Raw genomic sequence first — 18,219 nt, forward strand, 5'->3', positions numbered from 1 at the left:
TAGCATGTGTCTGAGACGGTCTTCAGTAAACAAACTTATTCGCAATTAAGGATTTGGGGATGAGCCAGGTTCTGGGAAGAAGGCATACAAAGAAGAAATTGCATAAAGATATTTTAGGCTGCGTCCTATCAGGCAATGCAATGGACTGCTGCAATCCTGAGGACATGAGGAAGTCTAGGAAAACAAAGGTGTTTCACAACACCGACTGAGGAAGGTGCTTCCTAGAGCACTGTATCTGAATAAAACTAGGCATTTTAGGGATGGTCAAAACTGCCCACGGCTCTCCACAAGCTGCACTTCCACCATGCCCAAACTGGAGCCTGCCTTCTGTGCTCAGCCTGCATGTTTCAGACCATTCTCCTACTAGGCACTCCTCCTGGTAAGCTGCACAGAATTCAAGGAGAGTGAGAGTCATCTCCAAAAAACGTTTATTAGCATGATTAAAAACATTTTTTGAATAGTAACAGAAGGAGTTTCTAAACAAGAAAGAGTTATCAGTGGCTCTACCTTATAACCAATATTTGGAATTGAATGGACAGCTTTATTGCCAGTCTTCATTTATTAAAAACAATCCATTTATCGGTTCCATGATATGACTATTGCTTTGTCTGGGGATGAGTCCCTACAGCAATTAAGTATAAAAAATATCTTCCATCATAATTGGAGAGTGACCTGCATTGGAGCGTGACTCTGAGTAAAGAGTTGATTGATTAAAAATACACAAAGAGTTGGGTTTTGTTTTTAAAAACACTCCTTTACACACTACAAAGAAAGAATTAGTATTTTGGCTTTTTAAATTCCTACATGATACTGAGAATGGCAGTCCCTGGAGGTCCCCCTGACATCACTGGATGCACGCCCTCTTCTGGAGGGCAGATTCCAGGGGTGACTCTGAAGACGTAGGCCTCCACATGTTTATACTGGTCTGAGAACAAAGACAGCGTCGTCCAGAACATAGTAGTCATTGTACATGTCGCCTTCACACAGGTACGGCAGTCTAGTGAAAGCTTCGATGACAAAGCCAGCTTTCCTGAACACCTCGGGCAGGCTATTCACTTGTTCTTCCCAATTCTGTCCCTTGATTTCCAAAATTTCTGATGGTTTCTCCCACTTGCCACCTACTAGAACAAATAAAAACATTAAGTTAGATCCTTGAACAAATGACTCATTAAAAGAGGAAAGGGGAGGGAGAGCTAGTGTTCCAGGTACTACTGCCTTAGGTGTAGCAGGTCTGAACAGTTCTCCACACTCTTCAGGTGGTCACAGCCTGGAGTGATGGAACTTGCCCAAAATGATGCTCGCAGGCTGCCTGCATCCAGAGGCTATACCGATGGAGCATCTTCTGTGAGTCAGAAAACTAGCCAGTAGATACTGAAATTGCAGTCAGAGTAACCACTAGTATTTGGAAGGTTTTGGACAGCACAAGGAATCACATATATAGAACACTGACTCAACTTCCTGTCTACAGAGTTGCACAGCTGAAAATTAAAAGAGGCTTATGAGAAATTTTAATTCACAGAAATACAAATGCTTTTCAAGAGAAGCTGACCCATTCCCTAAGTCATTTGTCAATCACTTCTAAACCTATGTGCATCAGGAGCCTGGGGTGTGGGAAGCAGGCAGGCCACACCCTGACTACACACAAACAGAACCAAGAGTACATTTGGATGTGGGGTGCCCTTAGAAGATGTGGTGACGGGCCACTAAATTCAGAGTGAGACTTCTGGTGCTAAGGAGATCTACCACGAGCAGGTGACAGATCACACAAGGGACAGGAAAGACTGCAAACTCTTCAGTGGCCAGCACTGCACCCTTTCCCAGTCAGGGAAGTTAACTCTTGGTTAACTTGGTGGGAAGGGAAGCTGCTTCTACTCCTTGCAGCAGGGGGCTGGTGCAATACCTGAGCTGGCTGTCACGACTGGAGTGAGAAGCTGTGAGCCAGAAGAAACTGAGACTATTCACTGCGTGCAGGTACTGATGTCAAGTGGCGAGGGAGGCACACTGACGGGTGGGCGCTAAAGGCGGTTTGCAGCACCTAGCATCAGAGCAGTTTCACAGAGTTCCTCCTGACTTTGAGTTCACATGGTTCTCCAGGCCTTCCAAAACTCCAAAACTCCAGGAACCATTTTGAATGCTGTTAACAAGTCTTTTTCTGCTGGATCAGCCTGAGTCAGCTCCTGTTACTTAGAACAAACTTCTGACTAGCAGAGGCTGGGTGTGAGGAGGGGCTGGGGCTGTGTGCGGCACCCAGAACAAGCACCAAGGGCCATACTCATTTTGCTTACCAACAGTAAGGACAGGTGCACATGCCTAACAGCAGCTGTGTACTTCTTCACCCTAAGAGGATGCATTGGTCCCTGGTTTTTCTCCCAGGCCTACAGGAAACATGGCCTCCTGCTACTGCGCAGGGCTAGCAGTGTCTCACCCGGAGAAGCAACAGCAGAGCACACCAACAAGAGCACTCAGAAAACGTCAGGCACTGCCCGAGACCACATGACTTCCTGGAACACAGCTAGATGTAAAGCAAACCTCCACACAGAACATCAAACACCTCTGACAATTTCTAATATACACACATACTTAGAAACATGCTCCCAACTGAAATCTCAACTTTACATGGTGAAACTTATTACAAACCATGCTTACACAATTTCTAAAAGTTCCTGTTTGTACTTCCTTAATACGAGTTCCTCTCTTTACTTCTTCCTTTCTGAAAAAGGAGGCGGAAAAGGAAGGTCATCCTCTTGAGTATGTGACCAGCACATGCAGAGATGGGCCCTGTGAGCACAAGCAACACTGGCCTCCGGCTAGGAATCAGCCTCATCCTGTTTCATGTTGGTAAGAGGGTTTTTAAAATTTTCTCTGCTTTATTAAATAAACTGCTGCTTCCCTCCTAATCTATTTATACTTTAAGCTCTTACCAGATGATTTTAAATGTGCAGCACTACAGTTAGGCAGCGGTTTTCTTCTTCCTCCCAGAACTCAAGAAGTTTCCTATTAGCCCTCCAGGCCCTATGCTGTTACCCTGCTTTGAGCACCTCTCCCTAGACAATCTGCTCAAGACCATACTGGTAGTCAACGAGTCACCGTCCACACAGGCAGGCTCTGGACTGCTGCATACTGCACAATAACTGCTTGATAATTCCATACAACAATGGTTCTAAAGGCCGAAAAGAACTGACTCTCAAAGCTGCCGTAACCTGTTGTAGAGAAAAGCCACCCGATAATATAACTTACCCTCAAATTCTGCTTCTATCTCGTCTAGCTCTATAGAAGTGACTTTCTTTCATCATAGTTTAAATAATCTCAGATCTAACCACAAAGTCTGATTGCAGGGCATGAGATGAAGCAAAAGTTCTTGAAATTCATTTTTTTTCTCTCCCCTGAAAAGAAATACAGGGTAGAGCTGGCCCGGTGGTGGGCCACTTGCCTAGCACATGCAAGGTTCACTCTCCAGCACACCCAGGAGAAGGGCAGAGGGAAGAAGAGAATGAATTATATCAAAATGTCAACAGTGGCTCTTCTGGCTAAAGAACCATGGTGCTATCTTACACTGCTCTATTGCCTGCAATGAATACACGCTATTTTTGTAAAGTGTTTTGGTTAAAGGGAAGTTTCACCTGTCCAGCTCTTCCGTGAAATGTTTGCAGGTGTAACGAAGGAGTGAACAGCTGAGAGGGTGAGAAGAGGTGAGTCAAAGCTGAGTAAGGCCAGGCAGTGGAGGGCCCGCCGTGCTAGGTAGCTGCCTTTGCATATGTTTGACATTTCCCTCAATAAATGCTGAGCAGGGCAGGGCAGTGGTGCACACCTTTAATCCCAACACTCAGGAGGCAGAGGCAGGAGGAGCTATAAATTTGAGGCCAGCCTGGTCTACAGAGCAATTTCCAGGACAGCCAGAGCTATACAGAGAAAGCCTGTCTTAAAAACAAAATAATAATAATAACTAACGTTGGGGTTGGGGAGGTGACTCAGTAAAGTGTCTGCTGTGCTGGCAGAAAGACCTACAGGCGGCTTCCAGAGCCCATGTAAAAGTCAGGCCGGCGGCACACACTTATAATCTCAGTGCTGGGGAGGCAGGGCTGAGCAGAACCCCATGCCCATAGCCAGCCTACTCAACCACTGAGACCTTCTCTGGGAAAACAAAAGTAAATAATTCCAAAGAACACAACTGAGGCTGTCCTTTGGACTCCACACACACCGGCACATTCACGCCTGCATGCCCACAGACGTAAGAACACACACTTGAACAGGCAGACACAAAATAAGCTTAAGGGATCCCAAATTACTTATTTTCTAATGGTTTTGATTTTTATTTCCTCCACCAAGCTAAACTTTCAATATTTTCAGTGGAAAATAATTTTGAAAACGAACCAAAGAAAAAAATAATCAGCATTTAAGATTTTCTAAAAGAAAAACTTCACAGGAGAAGGCTTTTGGTGAGATACTATCCAGACTTCTCTTTTTGACTAACATTGCTCAACTGGGATACAGCAGTGTGACCTCCCCTGGCCCAGCCTGAGACTGTGGGAGGAAACTCCTAAGTTGCAAGTGCTCCTTACTGTGTTAAGAGTTGGCTGTACTTTAAAATCTGCACCGGAAAGCCACCTGAGCCTGGGGCTCTGTCCACAGTGTTGGGATGATAGGACTGGTCATTTTAAATCTGCAGAGCAGACCCTGGACTTCTAAGGTGACTGTGCCTGGGCAGAGCGGGGCTACAGTCAATAGGCTAGCGAGCCTACTCCCCTCAGCTGGGTCTCCTGGTACTCAAGAAGCCAGACGGTACGCCGAGCTGACTAACTCCTCTGAGCAAGTCAGCACTGAGCCTTGGCTTACCTCAAAGCACACAATGCTCAAAGAGAAATGTAAAAACAGAATCTCACAAATGCTGTGACTAACTTTATTGGCTTTGCTGCTCTGGGTGGGAGCCTACAGGACAAAATGGAAGAGTCATAGCCCTTCAATCAGTGGCTCTCAATTTGTGGGTCACAACCCTTTGGAGTCGACTATCAGATATCCTGCATGTCAAATGTTTAATTATGATTCATAACAGTAGCAAAATTACAGTTATGGAGTAGCAACAAAATAATTTTATAGTTGGGGGTCTCTACAACATGAAGAACTGTATCAAAGGGTTGCAGCACTGGGAAGGTTGAGAACCACTGCTAAACAAATACAAGCGTCAGAAGACTTGGATTTTTTCCCCCCCATTCTCAGGAGCAACTATTTTTGAGACCATCTGGCCTATACAAGTAGGCAGAAATTGAACTAAAAACTCACACAAATTTCCATATGCTTCAACCAATACTATTTTTCATGTGTCCTTTGCCCCAAAAGGGCTTAAGGAGACTTCCCATTAAGAAGCATTAAGAAACCTTCCCATTAAGCATCATGTCAGGGCTAGAAGGTCAAGATGCAAACTCAAGCTCGAGGCACCGCCACAGACTGGAGAGCAGTAATGGCAGGAGAGCAATGCAACAGCTGCCTTCTTTTAGATACTGTGGCCTGGGTATCATCACAGTTCACTCTCTACTAACTGCTCAAGGGACCAGCATCCCTGCCATGACAGGAAACCATGCAGCATTCAGAACTATAATCACAGAAATAAATTCCAACTCCAGTCTATGTTCTTCTCCCTTTTACTATACAATATGTCAAGTATGACTAATCCACAGGGGATCCTCTCCCTGGCCTCAGCTCTACAATAGTCAGGGAAGCCATGAGCTGAGCCAGGGCTGCATTTTCTCATTGGTACATTCTTCCTGCTATCCTAATTCCCAAATGGACACGATTCATCTCTAGGCAGCCTAGACCCCAACAGGCAGGAAACCTGCCAGTGCTCATGTGCTCAGTCACACCCCACAGCAAGGGGTACACAGGAGAAAACAGGCTCTTCAAGATTACATGGATGGCCTGAAACCAAGGGAATGCTTGTCAGCACTGAGTGTATATCTGGCTTCAGGTACACTACCTCCAATAGCCACACTGATCCTAGAAGAGCCTCTGAGGTTGTCCTCCAGTAGCCAGGTGGCAAGCCAACAACCATGAGGTAAAGGCCAGCAGCAATGAGTTAGCACAGGTAAGGACCCCTGTTGTCTTTACAGTCTTGTTTTTAATGGGAAGAAGACAAGAAATGGAGGCTGGCTGGTCCCTGGCTCAGTACTGCCAAGCAGCAGCAACAGCAAAGGCCCTCAACACCCATGTGCTTCCTCACAGGTGTGGTGGGCACCTGTACCGTCTCTGTACTGCAGCCAGACTACCTAGAGGTAGACTACACTTCTAAAGCTATCACCATGGAGTGTACCTTTTCCACAATTGGATGTCCTTCAAAGCAACCAAGAAGCCTGTGGTTTCGCTGTGGCACTCATCAGCCTGAGGTTCTGTGTTTGGATGGATGCAAAAATGAGGCAGACAAGTTCACAGTGAAGGAAACCCTGGACCAGAACCGAGTCTCCCTCACTGTCAACAGGGTGTCTCCAAATGACAGTGCAGTGTACATCTGTGGAATAGCATTTCCCCATGAAGTGACACCACGCGCTAAACAGATTGGAAACGGGACTACACTGGTAGTAAGAGGTGAGTGCAAAGGGCTACATCATTAATATAAAAAATAAACTAAAAAAAAAAAGGCTACATCATGTTTTTGTTAAGATGTTTATGGTTGTTAGTTTCAAAATTGTGTGAAGCCTTTGTTGTTGTTCACTATTTTTTTTCCTTTAAAAGAAATCAAGCCTTGCTATATTGTACTAGGCTGTCTTTGAATTCTTGGCCCAATTCTTCCTCTTGCCTCAGCTTCCCAAAGAGGTGGCATGACAGGCAAGCGATACCACAGTCTATTTGAAATGTCTTTATCTCAGACTACTCAAGAAAATAAAGTGGCTTGTTGAAATTGCTGCCAGTGTTTAGGTAGGTTTGAATCCCTCATCTGAGTGAGGGATTGTCAGGGATCTCTTCAGGAAGCCAGAGTTAACAGGGTTTTTGGTTTGTTTGTTTGTTTGTTTGTTTTTGTTGTTTCCTCTAATATCCAGGCAGAAAGACAGTGCCACAGAATGACTGGTGGCTTCTCTCCAAATTTGTGTTTAATTCTCTTTATGTTTTTAGTCCATTTCTGCTACTCTTACAGAGTCATGTTCTAGGTGGTGCAATGGTAAGCCAGTTTCTAAAGAAAGCTATAAAAATACACAAGTCTCCTATGTTTACATCTAGACACTGCACACAAACACAGGTCTCCCTATGTCTACACCTAGACACTGCACACACAGGTAACACTGCAGCACAGGGAAAAAGAGTGGATGCTCAGCTTTCAGAAATAAGTTTGGGGATGGGGAGAGAAGTGAGAAGGCCCACCATTGCCTCTGTATCTGTGGATACTAAGTGGAGCCAGTCAGGGAGGTTCTGGAAGCTGTCAACTTGTCTCAAGATAATGCCCAGGCTAACATGTTATACTACCAGATTTATATCCTAATTTGTGCTTGTGAGATAAAGGTTTAAAGATCTGAGCAAAATGTGATGTTTTACAAACAAAATGTGCATTGTATAAACTGAATCCATATAGGATATTTTAGCTAGAACTATAAATTAATGGACAATAATTTTGTATCTAACTGTATTTCATGTTTCACATAATCAATACTGAAAGGCACACGTTATTAAATCCCCTCTTTGAACACAGATCACTGCATGCCCAAAAGGAGAATTCAGAATATGAAAGTGAGTTCAGTATTTCTTCTACTTCACTATGAGAAGCACCTGTCACACAGTACAACTGCCTTTAAGGAAGGAGCTGGCTCTACGATTCTCAATGGACAGCTTCCACCAGTTTTTACCAGACAGCACTAGCTTTTCACAGTTACATCAACAAATATACAAGAAAATATCTGCGCTGCACCAACAGAGTTGGTGACTCTTGTGTATCACTTCTAACAAAACAGAATTTAAATGTCTCTGTATTTAAATTAATACTTATAAAAAGCAATTCTTGGGCTGATGTAGCCGAGTGGTAGAAAAGGCTTACGCATGTGCGAGGCACTAGGTTCAATCAGCAGTATAGTACCGTAAGGGAAAAAAACAATCAAAACACAGACGGTGATTCTCAGCATTACAACACATGTTCAACTCAATTTGTTTGTTTGTCTGAGAGTCTCACTGTGTAGTCCTGGCTGTTCTAGAACCTATTATGTAGAGCAGGCTGGCCCCGAACTCAGAGCCCATCTGCTTCTGCCTTGCAAGTGCTAGCATTAATGCCACCATGCCTGGTTCTTCAACTTAATTTTTTTTTATGTTTCTATTTTATGAAGAGGTGTTTTTGGTCTAACACAGTTAAAGACCACTGAAACTGACGAGCATATCAGATGTGGTTGGGATGGGTGCGCATAGCAAGTTCAGGCTCCACCTCGGAATGTAGCTTAAGTGGCTTCTCACAGTCGTCTGCAGGAACGTGCTTTGCCAGTGACTGTTCCTCTCTGTTTTCGTGAAGACAGACTTCTCAGCAGGCAGGTGAACAGTCTCCTGATAGTGCTTTTAGCACTGCTCTCTCTCTACGTCACCGGGGTGTGTGTGATCTTCATAGTCCTCTTCAAAGTAAGTCTAATATTCTCTTCCTCCAATATTACCAGAGAGAGGTTATTTTCATCTGTCCGCCTCAGAAACAGCTGGCCCAGCAAGCACCTGACTCGCACCTCAGAGGAGGTGGCAGTCACTTGAGCCTCTACTGAGACTATTAATCAGAGACATGTTCACAGTGTTTCTTCTTTGAAGCCTAGAACTAGAGGATTAAGCACCTGTGCTGGCTTTCTGCTGCAACGGTGAGGGCTGGAGAGGGGATTGGTTTCTGTTATCTAGGAAAACCCGAAGCACAATCTTTTAAGAGCAGAAATAGTTAATGAAGATACTAGAAGTTGCCTTAAAATATTCAAGACCTAAATGTTCCTGAAAGAGTATTTTTGGTCTGTATATATGTTAAAAATTGGGGTGTAAATACTTACTAGAATTTGTTCATATGCTATACTAAGCCCCCATTGAAGTTGTTAAATTTGTTTGTTAAACGAAAGCACCTAAAATGTTATGAAAGTTGCCTAGTGTGTGTCACTCAAAACACTGCGCCAGCTCAGCCCTCCTTCTGCCTAAGATTACAAAATGCTCACAGATTGTCTTATTCTTCTTGGCAGTCAAAATGTAACAGTCCAAGAAGCAGGAAAACCAAAGAAGACTCACAAAAGGTACTGCCAATACTTGTGGTTTTACACAGCGGGGGGTGGGAACCAGTTCAAACACAAACTGTTAGGAAGTCCAGAGAACGACACAGTAACTTCCACCCTGAAGGCTCCTATTCCCGGTTAGGAATCCACAGCTATCATCTGGAGAGGAAGCTGCCATCCTAACCTGACAGCTCTCAGCCATACATTCTGCTAACTGCAGTCAGAGCAAGGGAGCCAACTGTGTGGCTGGAGGAGTCCCATGGCTGAGGCCCCTGCAATAAACGGAGAGCTCATGCTCCTGAAAGACACACCTTCCCTTTTGATTTTGCAGAAGAGTGCTCGGCGTATCTTTCGGGAAATTGCTCAAGAATTATACCATAAGAGACACGTAGAAACAAGTCAACCAACTGTAAGTATAAAACAGCATCTACCACTGAAAAGAATATGATACCAAGAAGCTGTCAATAATCAAGTTTTCCTTTAGAAGACTCTTTCTCCAAATATTTATTTCACCAAAAGCATGACAGATGGCATTTGATAAATGTTCAACAATCAGAGGTCTCCTTGTTAGTGACATGCAAACAGTGTTTTCAATACAGGCAAGGGTCTTTTATGGACTAAGAACTACTTCATACTACACCCAGTGAGCAGTAGGCCCTAAGTCAGTGCTACATACCTGTGTATTTTTTAATGTCACTTGTTACCAGTAAGGGAAAAATAAATTTGCTAATGATACAAAAGCAGCGTCTTGCTGGCTCTGGGGCTAGGCGGCTGTGGACAGAATGGTCTGCATAATTTCCTGACATAGTACCTCTCAGACACAGTCAGGATTCCCAAGAGAATGCCGCTTTAAAGAAACCTGGGTCCGCAATGCATGGCACAGATGCTAAGCCTTCTATGGCAAAATACACAGAGAACTGATGACTAGAAAAGAGGTAAATACAACAGAATGAAGGGAGTAGATAATGGGAGAGTTATCCAAGTCGTAAGGGCTTTTCATGGGCCAGGGGTGTAGCTCAGTGACAGAGCACTTACCCAATATTTATTAATGCCCTGGGTTCCATCTCCAGCATCAGTTTTTAAAAATAAAAATCTAACCATTTTAACCAAAAGAGAGTATCATCCACATTGTTAATTCATCTTCCTGTGATATAAAGGAGGGGGGAGCATAAAAACAAAAACTACCTGTTCACAGTTTTTCCTATTGAAGCTAGGGCTCATTTTATCTTATTTTTTGAAACAGGGTTTCCCTGTGTAGTCCTGGCTAGATGGAAACTTGCTATGTAGACCAGGCTGGCCTGAAACTCACAAAGACATGCCTACCTCTGACTCCTGGATGCTTTTTCTTTCTTCTTTTATTTTTTTTATATAAATGCAGGTTTACTGGGAGCAGGGAGGGAGGGGGAAGAAGAGCATGCGCTGGCAGGGGGAGGGGTAGAGAAAGAGCAGAGAAGAAAATGGAGAAAAGGTCCTGGGTGTTTTTTCAATAAAAGCAAAAGTAGTGTCTGAAGGAAGAGTGGAACTAAGAACTTTAAAGTTCCAAGGCAAAGACTTGACAATACATCAAGACAGATGTTATTTTAGTTCCTATATCCTACTCTAAGGGAAGGAAAACCAGAGCCAACCTTTGATCCCAGCTCTTGGGAGGCAGAGGCAGACACAGCTCTGAGTTGCAGGCCAGCCTAGTCTACATAGCAACTTGCAAGCTAGCCAGGCTTACACAGTGAGGCAGCCTTTTTAAAATGAAAAAATGGTACCCAAACTTTTTAGTGTAACTGGAAGGACCAGGCATGATGGTACATACCAGCCACCCCAGCACTTGGGAGGCTAAGGCAGAAGAATTACCAACTCAAGGCCAGCTTGGGTTGTACAGTAAGATCCTGAACCCTATTTCAGAAGCAAACAAAACCAAGATCAGCATGGTCACATATACCTGCAATCCCAGTACTTACTGGGTTGAAGCAGAGGATCCACAGCTCAATGTCATCCTGGACTACACAGTGAGTTCAAAGTTAGTCTGGAGTCTACACGATATCCTGTCTCAAAAGACTACACAACACCAAAGCAAAAGGTGGGAGGGGGACATCCCCACACACAAAGAAAGAAGTGCATATGCACACACATACACAAGTAGGGGTATGTTCTCCAATGTGGGTGTGCACTAACACATATACCCAAAAATGATTCAAAGTATATACAAGACCAAAGTTGCATGCTTACAAAGTAGCTCCTACGTAGCTGTTAGGATGGCACCACTGGTACCATAACCTTAAGCATAGTTCACTGTTTACTGTCACAGGAGAGAGATGACACCTACGAAAACAGAAGAGCACTCCCCAGCACGGGAAGACCGTAGATGTACTCACTTCTAAACCACTGACAGTGGGACTCCAGCAGCTAGGGCCGTGTGAACGAATCAAACCAATCAAAACGACACTGACGAGAGCTGGGAGGAAGCTCGGGTGGCAGAGTGCTTGCCTCATAGGCTCAAGGCCCTGGGTTTGATTCACAGCACCACATCAACTCAGAAAGTGACACAAGCCTGTAATCCCAACACTGGAAAGGTGGCATAAGGAAGGTCAGAAGCTCAAGGTGACCCGTGAGTATAGCACAAATCTAAGGTCAGAGATACATGTTATCCTGTGTCAAAAACAACAACCACCACCAGAAAAAGAAAAAAAAAAAAAAAGAAAAAAAGAAAAGAGATAGGACAAATGGAGCAGACAGCAGCCACACCAGAAGGCTGAGCATAAGTAGCTGTTACTAACAGTAACTACAAAATATGAAAATCTCAAGAAAATCCAACTGGAGGACATTTCTCTAATTTTCCAGGAACAGTCTAAGGAGCCTGATTTAAAAAAAAATCTTACTTGTCGTTTAAAATTGTTATCATGTGTATCCTATCAGTTCACCCCATGAATTAAACATGTGAGGCCAATAACAAGGAGAAGGCTTAAAGTCAACCCACAATCTCAAGTCTCAGGAAGAGTAAGGATCTTCCTGAGTTATGTAAATGAGGAAACAATTAGAATCAAGTGAGAGGGGCAAAAGGAGTGAGAGAGAAGAAGGCCAAGTTTTGAGTAAGAGAAACATTGTAAAAAGTATCTTGGAACAAAAACGTGTTTCTTCTGATACTATAATGGAGCGCTGGGAAGTGCACATTGTCCTGCTGAGGTGTATAAACAACTTAGGGTGTGCTCCAACAAAATCAAGACTGCAAGAGACTACAGGAAGAATACTAACAGAGAAACCCAAGGCAGCTCAGAAAATGCCTCAGAACAAATGCATACAACTCGCTCTAGGTGTCAGTGCGCTGCCGAAGAACTTCCAACGGAGGGAGGCCAGGGGCACGCACTTTTAGGGCCCGATACAGCAAGGTCCTAACTGTCTCACTAAGAGGTGACACTAGCAAGGCATGATGGCGCATGCCTTTCAATTCCAGCACTTGGGAGGCAGAGGCAGGTGGATCTCTGTGAGTTTGAGGCCAGGATGGTCTAGAGAGCACCTTCTAGGACAGCCAGGGCTGTTTACCAAGAGAAACACTATCTCAGAAAAGCCAAAAAAAAAAAAAAAAAAGAGGGTGTGACCTGGATTGTTCTTTGAATATCAACAAGCACACACTGCTCACTAACAATCATAGTGTATTATCTCAGTACAGTCGCTTCTAAACAGGTACTAAATGGCACACATTCTTCTTAAAACACTGATACAATCTTCACATACTTCAAAGTCTCTTTGGAAGAGCGTGACAATGGTGGCTCAAATCAGTGCTATCCTGATAACCTGTGTCCCAAAAACTGGAGAGGAAGGAGCAGTAAGCTCATTTTATTTGTACACATGTATACACACACAGGGACACATGTACTGTGTGTAGTATATACATGTGCATATGTATGTCTTCAATTTAGACACGCAAAAGGAATAAAACAGTGGCATACCTAGCAGTATTTTGGTTGGCTAGTTTCCTATTTAAATTTTTTATTTTATTTTTTATTGATGTGTATGCATGTGTCTGTGTCTGTGCACACGTGTGCAAGTATTCACAGAGGCCAAATGAGGACATGAGATTCTCTGAAGCTAGAATGGCAGGTGGTTGTGATCTGTCCAATGTGGGTAATGGGAAGGATCAGCACTCTTAAACACAGCCATCTCTCCTGTTCCCCTCCTTCCCTCTCTCACACATGGCCTCATGTAGCCTATGAACTCATCATCTTTCTGCCTCCATACTCCAAAATGAACCTCCTACGAACTCCAAGAGGCACACCTCCTCACTTTAAAACTACCAGCTTAGGCAAAATAAATGAACTTACGAACCAGATGGCAGAAAGGGACAAGCACTAGCTCCATTTACGAGAGCAGAGCACTGGATACACGTACTGCTCATTGCTGTTGTGATTGTGCTCTGGTATTGTCCCAGTAGACAAATCTCTAATGTATTAAAAACTGAATTCTAATGTGTTTGCCAAAGAATAAATGCAAGAACTGCCTCAAAGGACTGTAAGTTGAAATTTGGAAGGTATTTTCAGAAGAAAGACTTGTATCTTCAACATCACACTTAAAAGGGCCCAATACCTGCTGAGCACTTGGCTACTCTGCATGGCCTGCTCTGCATTCTGTCCTCGGCTTACAATGAGCCTGCCCTATCCCAAGCCTACCATGTCTGCATCTTCATGCTTTCACATACATTTTTGAGTTTGCAACATACTACGAAGACACAGCTCAACAGAAAGAGCAAGGCCCTGGGCTCAACCCCAATACTGTAAAAACAAGACAATACACAAAGCTCATGATGTGCACATAAAGACTCCCTAAGTCCCAGTTGATGATCTTTCCTTCTCCACCCCCACAGCACTTTACCCTTGTCTCTTATTACATTATCCCAACATTGCCTGTTACAGCTACAATCTATACTAGAATCACAACTAAAAGCACAGGGCTCATTTATCTTTGTATTTCCACTGCCTGGCTCTTCCCAGAACATAGTAGGCCTTCAAATATCTTTGCATAAATACAACTGAACAATAATTCTATTTTAAAACTTCTTGCAACTTCTGGCTAACTTGACCACAAACCCGTCCTAGTTCCTGCCAATAGAGTGTGTGGACAAGTGTGCAGAATCAAGAATTCACTTTGTGAGTGATAAAGAAATTGTTGGTACACTTCTAGGATCTGATGACTGTCAAGATGGTGTTGGAAAATGTCGCTAAGTTTGAAATTACACCTAAAGGATTATAAAATTAGATCATATAACAATGCTGGTTCCTGGAGGAGAAAGGCCTAAAGTATGAATGGATTTCCTTGACTTATGCTAGATTCTGGCTTTAAAAAAAAAAAAAAAAAAACCAAAAAAAAAAAAAAAACCTTTGCTGTTTAGATTCTATAAAATGAAGTTTCCATTAAAAGGAAACACTTTGAAGATATACACCCATTTTTCTAAGCTAATCATGGTTATTTTGGAAAAAGTAGTTTTGTTTTGTCTTTTTTTTTTAAAGACTTAAAAAATAAAGACGTTTTTGGTTAAAAAAAAAAAAACTTCTTGCATTTCAACCGAGATGAAAAACACTCCCTGCACAGACCCTTTTCCAGAGACTCCTGGCTGAATCCTTTCTTACTCTCTGAGCACCCAGAGATTTTTCCCTGGAGTTTCCCATGACAGTGAAGAGGAAATGATGATGAGACACGTCTTTTTCCGAGTTCTGAGGGCTGACCTGCAATCAGAGTGCCACGTGCTGAGTTCTAGTAGGTCCCTCCTCCACACTGCTGAAGGCAGAGTGCAGGCTCCGAGACCTTTAGCAAAGGACCAGACCTCTCGAACTCCATCACCTCTTAGACCGAGCACAATGGTGAGAAGGCTTAAAGCTCAGTATGCAACTATGCTTAACTCCTAGATTTGTATGCTCTTAAACAGTTTTTAAAAACATAGCAACCAACAATCCTACTGAACAGCCCACTCGCTGCGTCCACTCCGTCTCCCAGGCAGGTCCCATGAGTCAGTCTGAGCCAGCTCAGCACACCACTGCCTCCATCTAGGTAATGACAAATATAGTAGTAAGGTGTGTTCCTTGATATATTTAAGGAGAAAGGCTTCTAAAGTATTCCTAATGGCTTCTACCTGCATACAGGTAGAGTAACATTTGAAGATGTTTAGAGTAATCTAAAAACACAAAGAGGGGCTGGAGCAAAAAGGAGATTTTTCATTACATACTCTTTTGCAAGCAGCCTAAACAAATTTTACCATGAATAGGTTTGCATAAAATTATGATTTTTAACAAATTAATCATGTGATTAAATTTTCATTTGTATAACATAATTGTCCCTAATTACATCCTTTTCTCTAAATAGATCTCACCTGATTACTAACTGCTAAGGAAGACTAGGTGAGGGAACCAAGTAAACAGATTAAAAAAGAAACATGAGACTGCTTTTTCTAAGTTAGTCTACACAAAATTGTAGTTAAATGCGTGACACTGACAGCACCCCCTCCCCGAAAAAAATCCAAGAGTAATCATTTCACCTATAATTGCTTTTCTGTTAAAAAATTAATTGGGCTAAGCAGACTAAGTGCACTCTGCGCCTTGACGTCTCCAGTCCTCACAGTTCCCATAGAAATCATCAGGATCTAATTAGAGACTTGAAGAAAGGAAGCAGAAACAGCAGCAATGGGGTCTGCCAGACAATCTGCAGAAGTTACAGGTCAATAAAGGTCACCCCTAGCAACAAGGCTTTGTGTCAAGTGTGTAATGTGTCACAGGCCACTCCTCAGAGTCCACAGGCAGCTCTGGACACCCACAATCAAGGAGCTTGTTCTTGGTCCTAAGTGAAGACTGCTCTTGTTAGCTTGCCTTCCTTTCAATTTTTCTCGTCAGAAACACAAGGAAATGAAATTTGTGGTTAGATTGATGTTTCTTCCTCCTGCTTTTCCACCTCCTGCTATGCCAGGAAGCAGCATTAAAAGTTCTATCATGTGGTTGCCCAACGGGACACAGGAAGCCAGATCCTTACAACGCAATGACTAGTGAGTACAATGCAGAGATGGAGCCAAGGCTTAATCACAGAGCATGGCACTGCAGCAAGGTCTTTTCGCTGTGTAACACACACATGATAGATAGATAGATATGATACATGGCGCTCACATTTAAAGCAGGATGAAAAGCCACTCAGCAATAGGAATGTTATATGCAGAAGTAAAACTGAAAAGAGGATGTTTATTCCATCCGTTTTCTCTCTGCCCTCCCATGTCTACAGTTTTCTATCTTCAAGACTGGCTTGGTAGGCAGCACCTGTAACCCATTTCTTGAGAGGCAGAAACAGAGAAGGATCAGGAGTTAAAGGCATCCTGATCCTTCTCCTACACTGCAAGTTCATAAGACCCTGCCTCAAAATTAATTAATTAGTTAATTAATAAATAGAAAGAAATTGGGAAGATGGCTCAGTGATGGAGTGATGGCTCCATGGGTAACATGCTTGCTATGCCAGCCTGAGTCCTGAGTTCAGACCCCTGGAACCCACAGAAGAGATGGGGGTGGCAGCATGGAACTGTAATGTCAGTGGGGGGAACAGGCAGCCAACTGGGGCTTGCTGCCCAAACAGTCCAGCCATAAAGCAGTTAAGTTCCAGGTTCAGTGAGACCCTGTCTCAAAAAGTAAGGACGAAAAGCAATAGAAACTGACGTCAATCTCCTCTGCCTACACATACATACATAAACACACACACACACACACACACACACACACACACACACACACGGAAAGAGAGAGGCAGCAGGGAGATTTCCTATTTTCCATACCAATGCCAAAACCCTTTATTATTTAGTAAATGTACAGACAAGCATTAAACACAAAGGGAGGACCCTGCCATGGTGACCTACCACTGTAACCCCAGCACGTAGGAAGTTAAAACAAAAGGATCATGAGTTTCCTTCCAACCAGCTAATGCTGCAGGAAGGTTCCTCCAAAACAAACAAACAAACAAGGGGGAAAAAAAAGGAAGAAGAAAGGACTATGACCATAAGTGAAAAATAAGGACAAGAACAGATTTAAGGAGCATGTACATACACAGTACCATAAATCCACAGTATTCCACAATCACAAGAAACAGGAGCATTATTCATTAAAATATGAATCTCCACAATATTTAGTGACTCTAGCACTTGCAAAATACTAAGGAACTCTTTTAAAATGTCTGCAAGTACTTGAGAGCTGAGAAAATGTCCAATCTGAGCATTAAAATTAGAAAACTGAGGGCTGCAGATTAGTTTGATTGGTAATGTTTGCCAGCCATCGGGAAGCTGAGGCTCAATTTTCACCACCACATAAATCCTAGCACTGGAGAGGAGGAGGCAGGAGGATCAAAAATTCAAGATCATCTCTGGTTTCATAGTAAGTTTGAGGTCAGCCTGGGTTACATAAAGCTGTCTCAGGGAAAAAAAAAAAGACTGAAGATTTTTAAAATATTAACAAGTGTAACAAGTAGTTTTATATTAATGTACATTAATTTATCAAAATACAGAAGAGAATTAAAGCCATAATCTTCAAGATGACCACAGCAGCTTTCAGCATGAATGACTGTGAGATAAATGGCTTCAGGGTTAAGAGCATGTACCCAAGTTCAGCTCCCAGCACCCAAGCAGGGCTCCAGTCCCAGAGGATCTGATGACATCTTCTAGCCTCTGCAGATGCTGTACTCACACACACAAACACACACGCTGGCAATTCTAAAAATAATAAAAAAACTTTATCTTCAAAAGAAAACATTCATCATTTTTAGAGTCTGGGACAAGAATTATAAAATATAAAACAAAATAGCCATGACATTTAGCAAATATCTACTAGCAGATTAAAAGAAACAATTTTACTGCTTGACTTGGCTTCATAAGCCACTCGTGTTCAAGCTCCACTGAAAGCCAGAGAACACAGATACAGATGCACTGACCCAGGTGAGTATGAATTATTACAATGCCAGGGAGTACAGAGGGCTATAAAATCTGTATTAAAATAAGCATAAATCAAGGTGGCCAACTGTATTG

At 43.0% G+C, this 18,219-nt stretch overlaps 2 protein-coding genes and 1 pseudogene across 7 annotated transcripts in view; 2 read left to right on the top strand and 1 right to left on the bottom strand.

The window, feature by feature from the left end:
• Window positions 1–411: 411 nt before the first annotated feature.
• The window catches only part of Mettl9 (methyltransferase 9, His-X-His N1(pi)-histidine), a 40,329-nt gene continuing 22,521 nt past the window's right edge, over window positions 412–18,219 (bottom strand). Inside the window, exon 5 of one of the 4 annotated variants that reach the window (XM_021635667.2) lies at window positions 412–1,121. In XM_021635667.2, coding sequence (XP_021491342.1) covers window positions 916–1,121 — 206 coding nt within the window. In that variant the 3' untranslated portion in view covers window positions 412–915. The remainder of the gene's footprint in view (window positions 1,122–18,219) is intronic. The other 3 variants (XM_021635668.2, XM_060366909.1, XM_060366910.1) reach the window with 3 other exon arrangements.
• Window positions 2,596–18,219, top strand: part of Igsf6 (immunoglobulin superfamily member 6) — a 30,007-nt gene continuing 14,383 nt past the window's right edge. Inside the window, exons 1-6 of one of the 3 annotated variants that reach the window (XM_021635669.2) lie at window positions 2,607–2,838; window positions 6,214–6,573; window positions 8,474–8,577; window positions 9,165–9,215; window positions 9,526–9,603; window positions 11,494–13,141. In XM_021635669.2, the coding sequence (XP_021491344.1) occupies window positions 2,772–2,838; window positions 6,214–6,573; window positions 8,474–8,577; window positions 9,165–9,215; window positions 9,526–9,603; window positions 11,494–11,550 (717 nt within the window). In that variant the 5' untranslated portion in view covers window positions 2,607–2,771 and the 3' untranslated portion in view covers window positions 11,551–13,141. Of the gene's footprint in view, window positions 2,839–6,213; window positions 6,574–8,473; window positions 8,578–9,164; window positions 9,216–9,525; window positions 9,604–11,493; window positions 13,142–18,219 lie in introns of those variants that run through there. The other 2 variants (XM_060366912.1, XM_021635670.2) reach the window with 2 other exon arrangements.
• On the top strand, window positions 14,231–15,273 carry LOC110547848 (U6 snRNA-associated Sm-like protein LSm5; annotated as a pseudogene).

The sequence above is a fragment of the Meriones unguiculatus genome, chromosome 14, assembly GCF_030254825.1.
Source record: "Meriones unguiculatus strain TT.TT164.6M chromosome 14, Bangor_MerUng_6.1, whole genome shotgun sequence".
NCBI lineage: Eukaryota > Metazoa > Chordata > Mammalia > Rodentia > Muridae > Meriones > Meriones unguiculatus.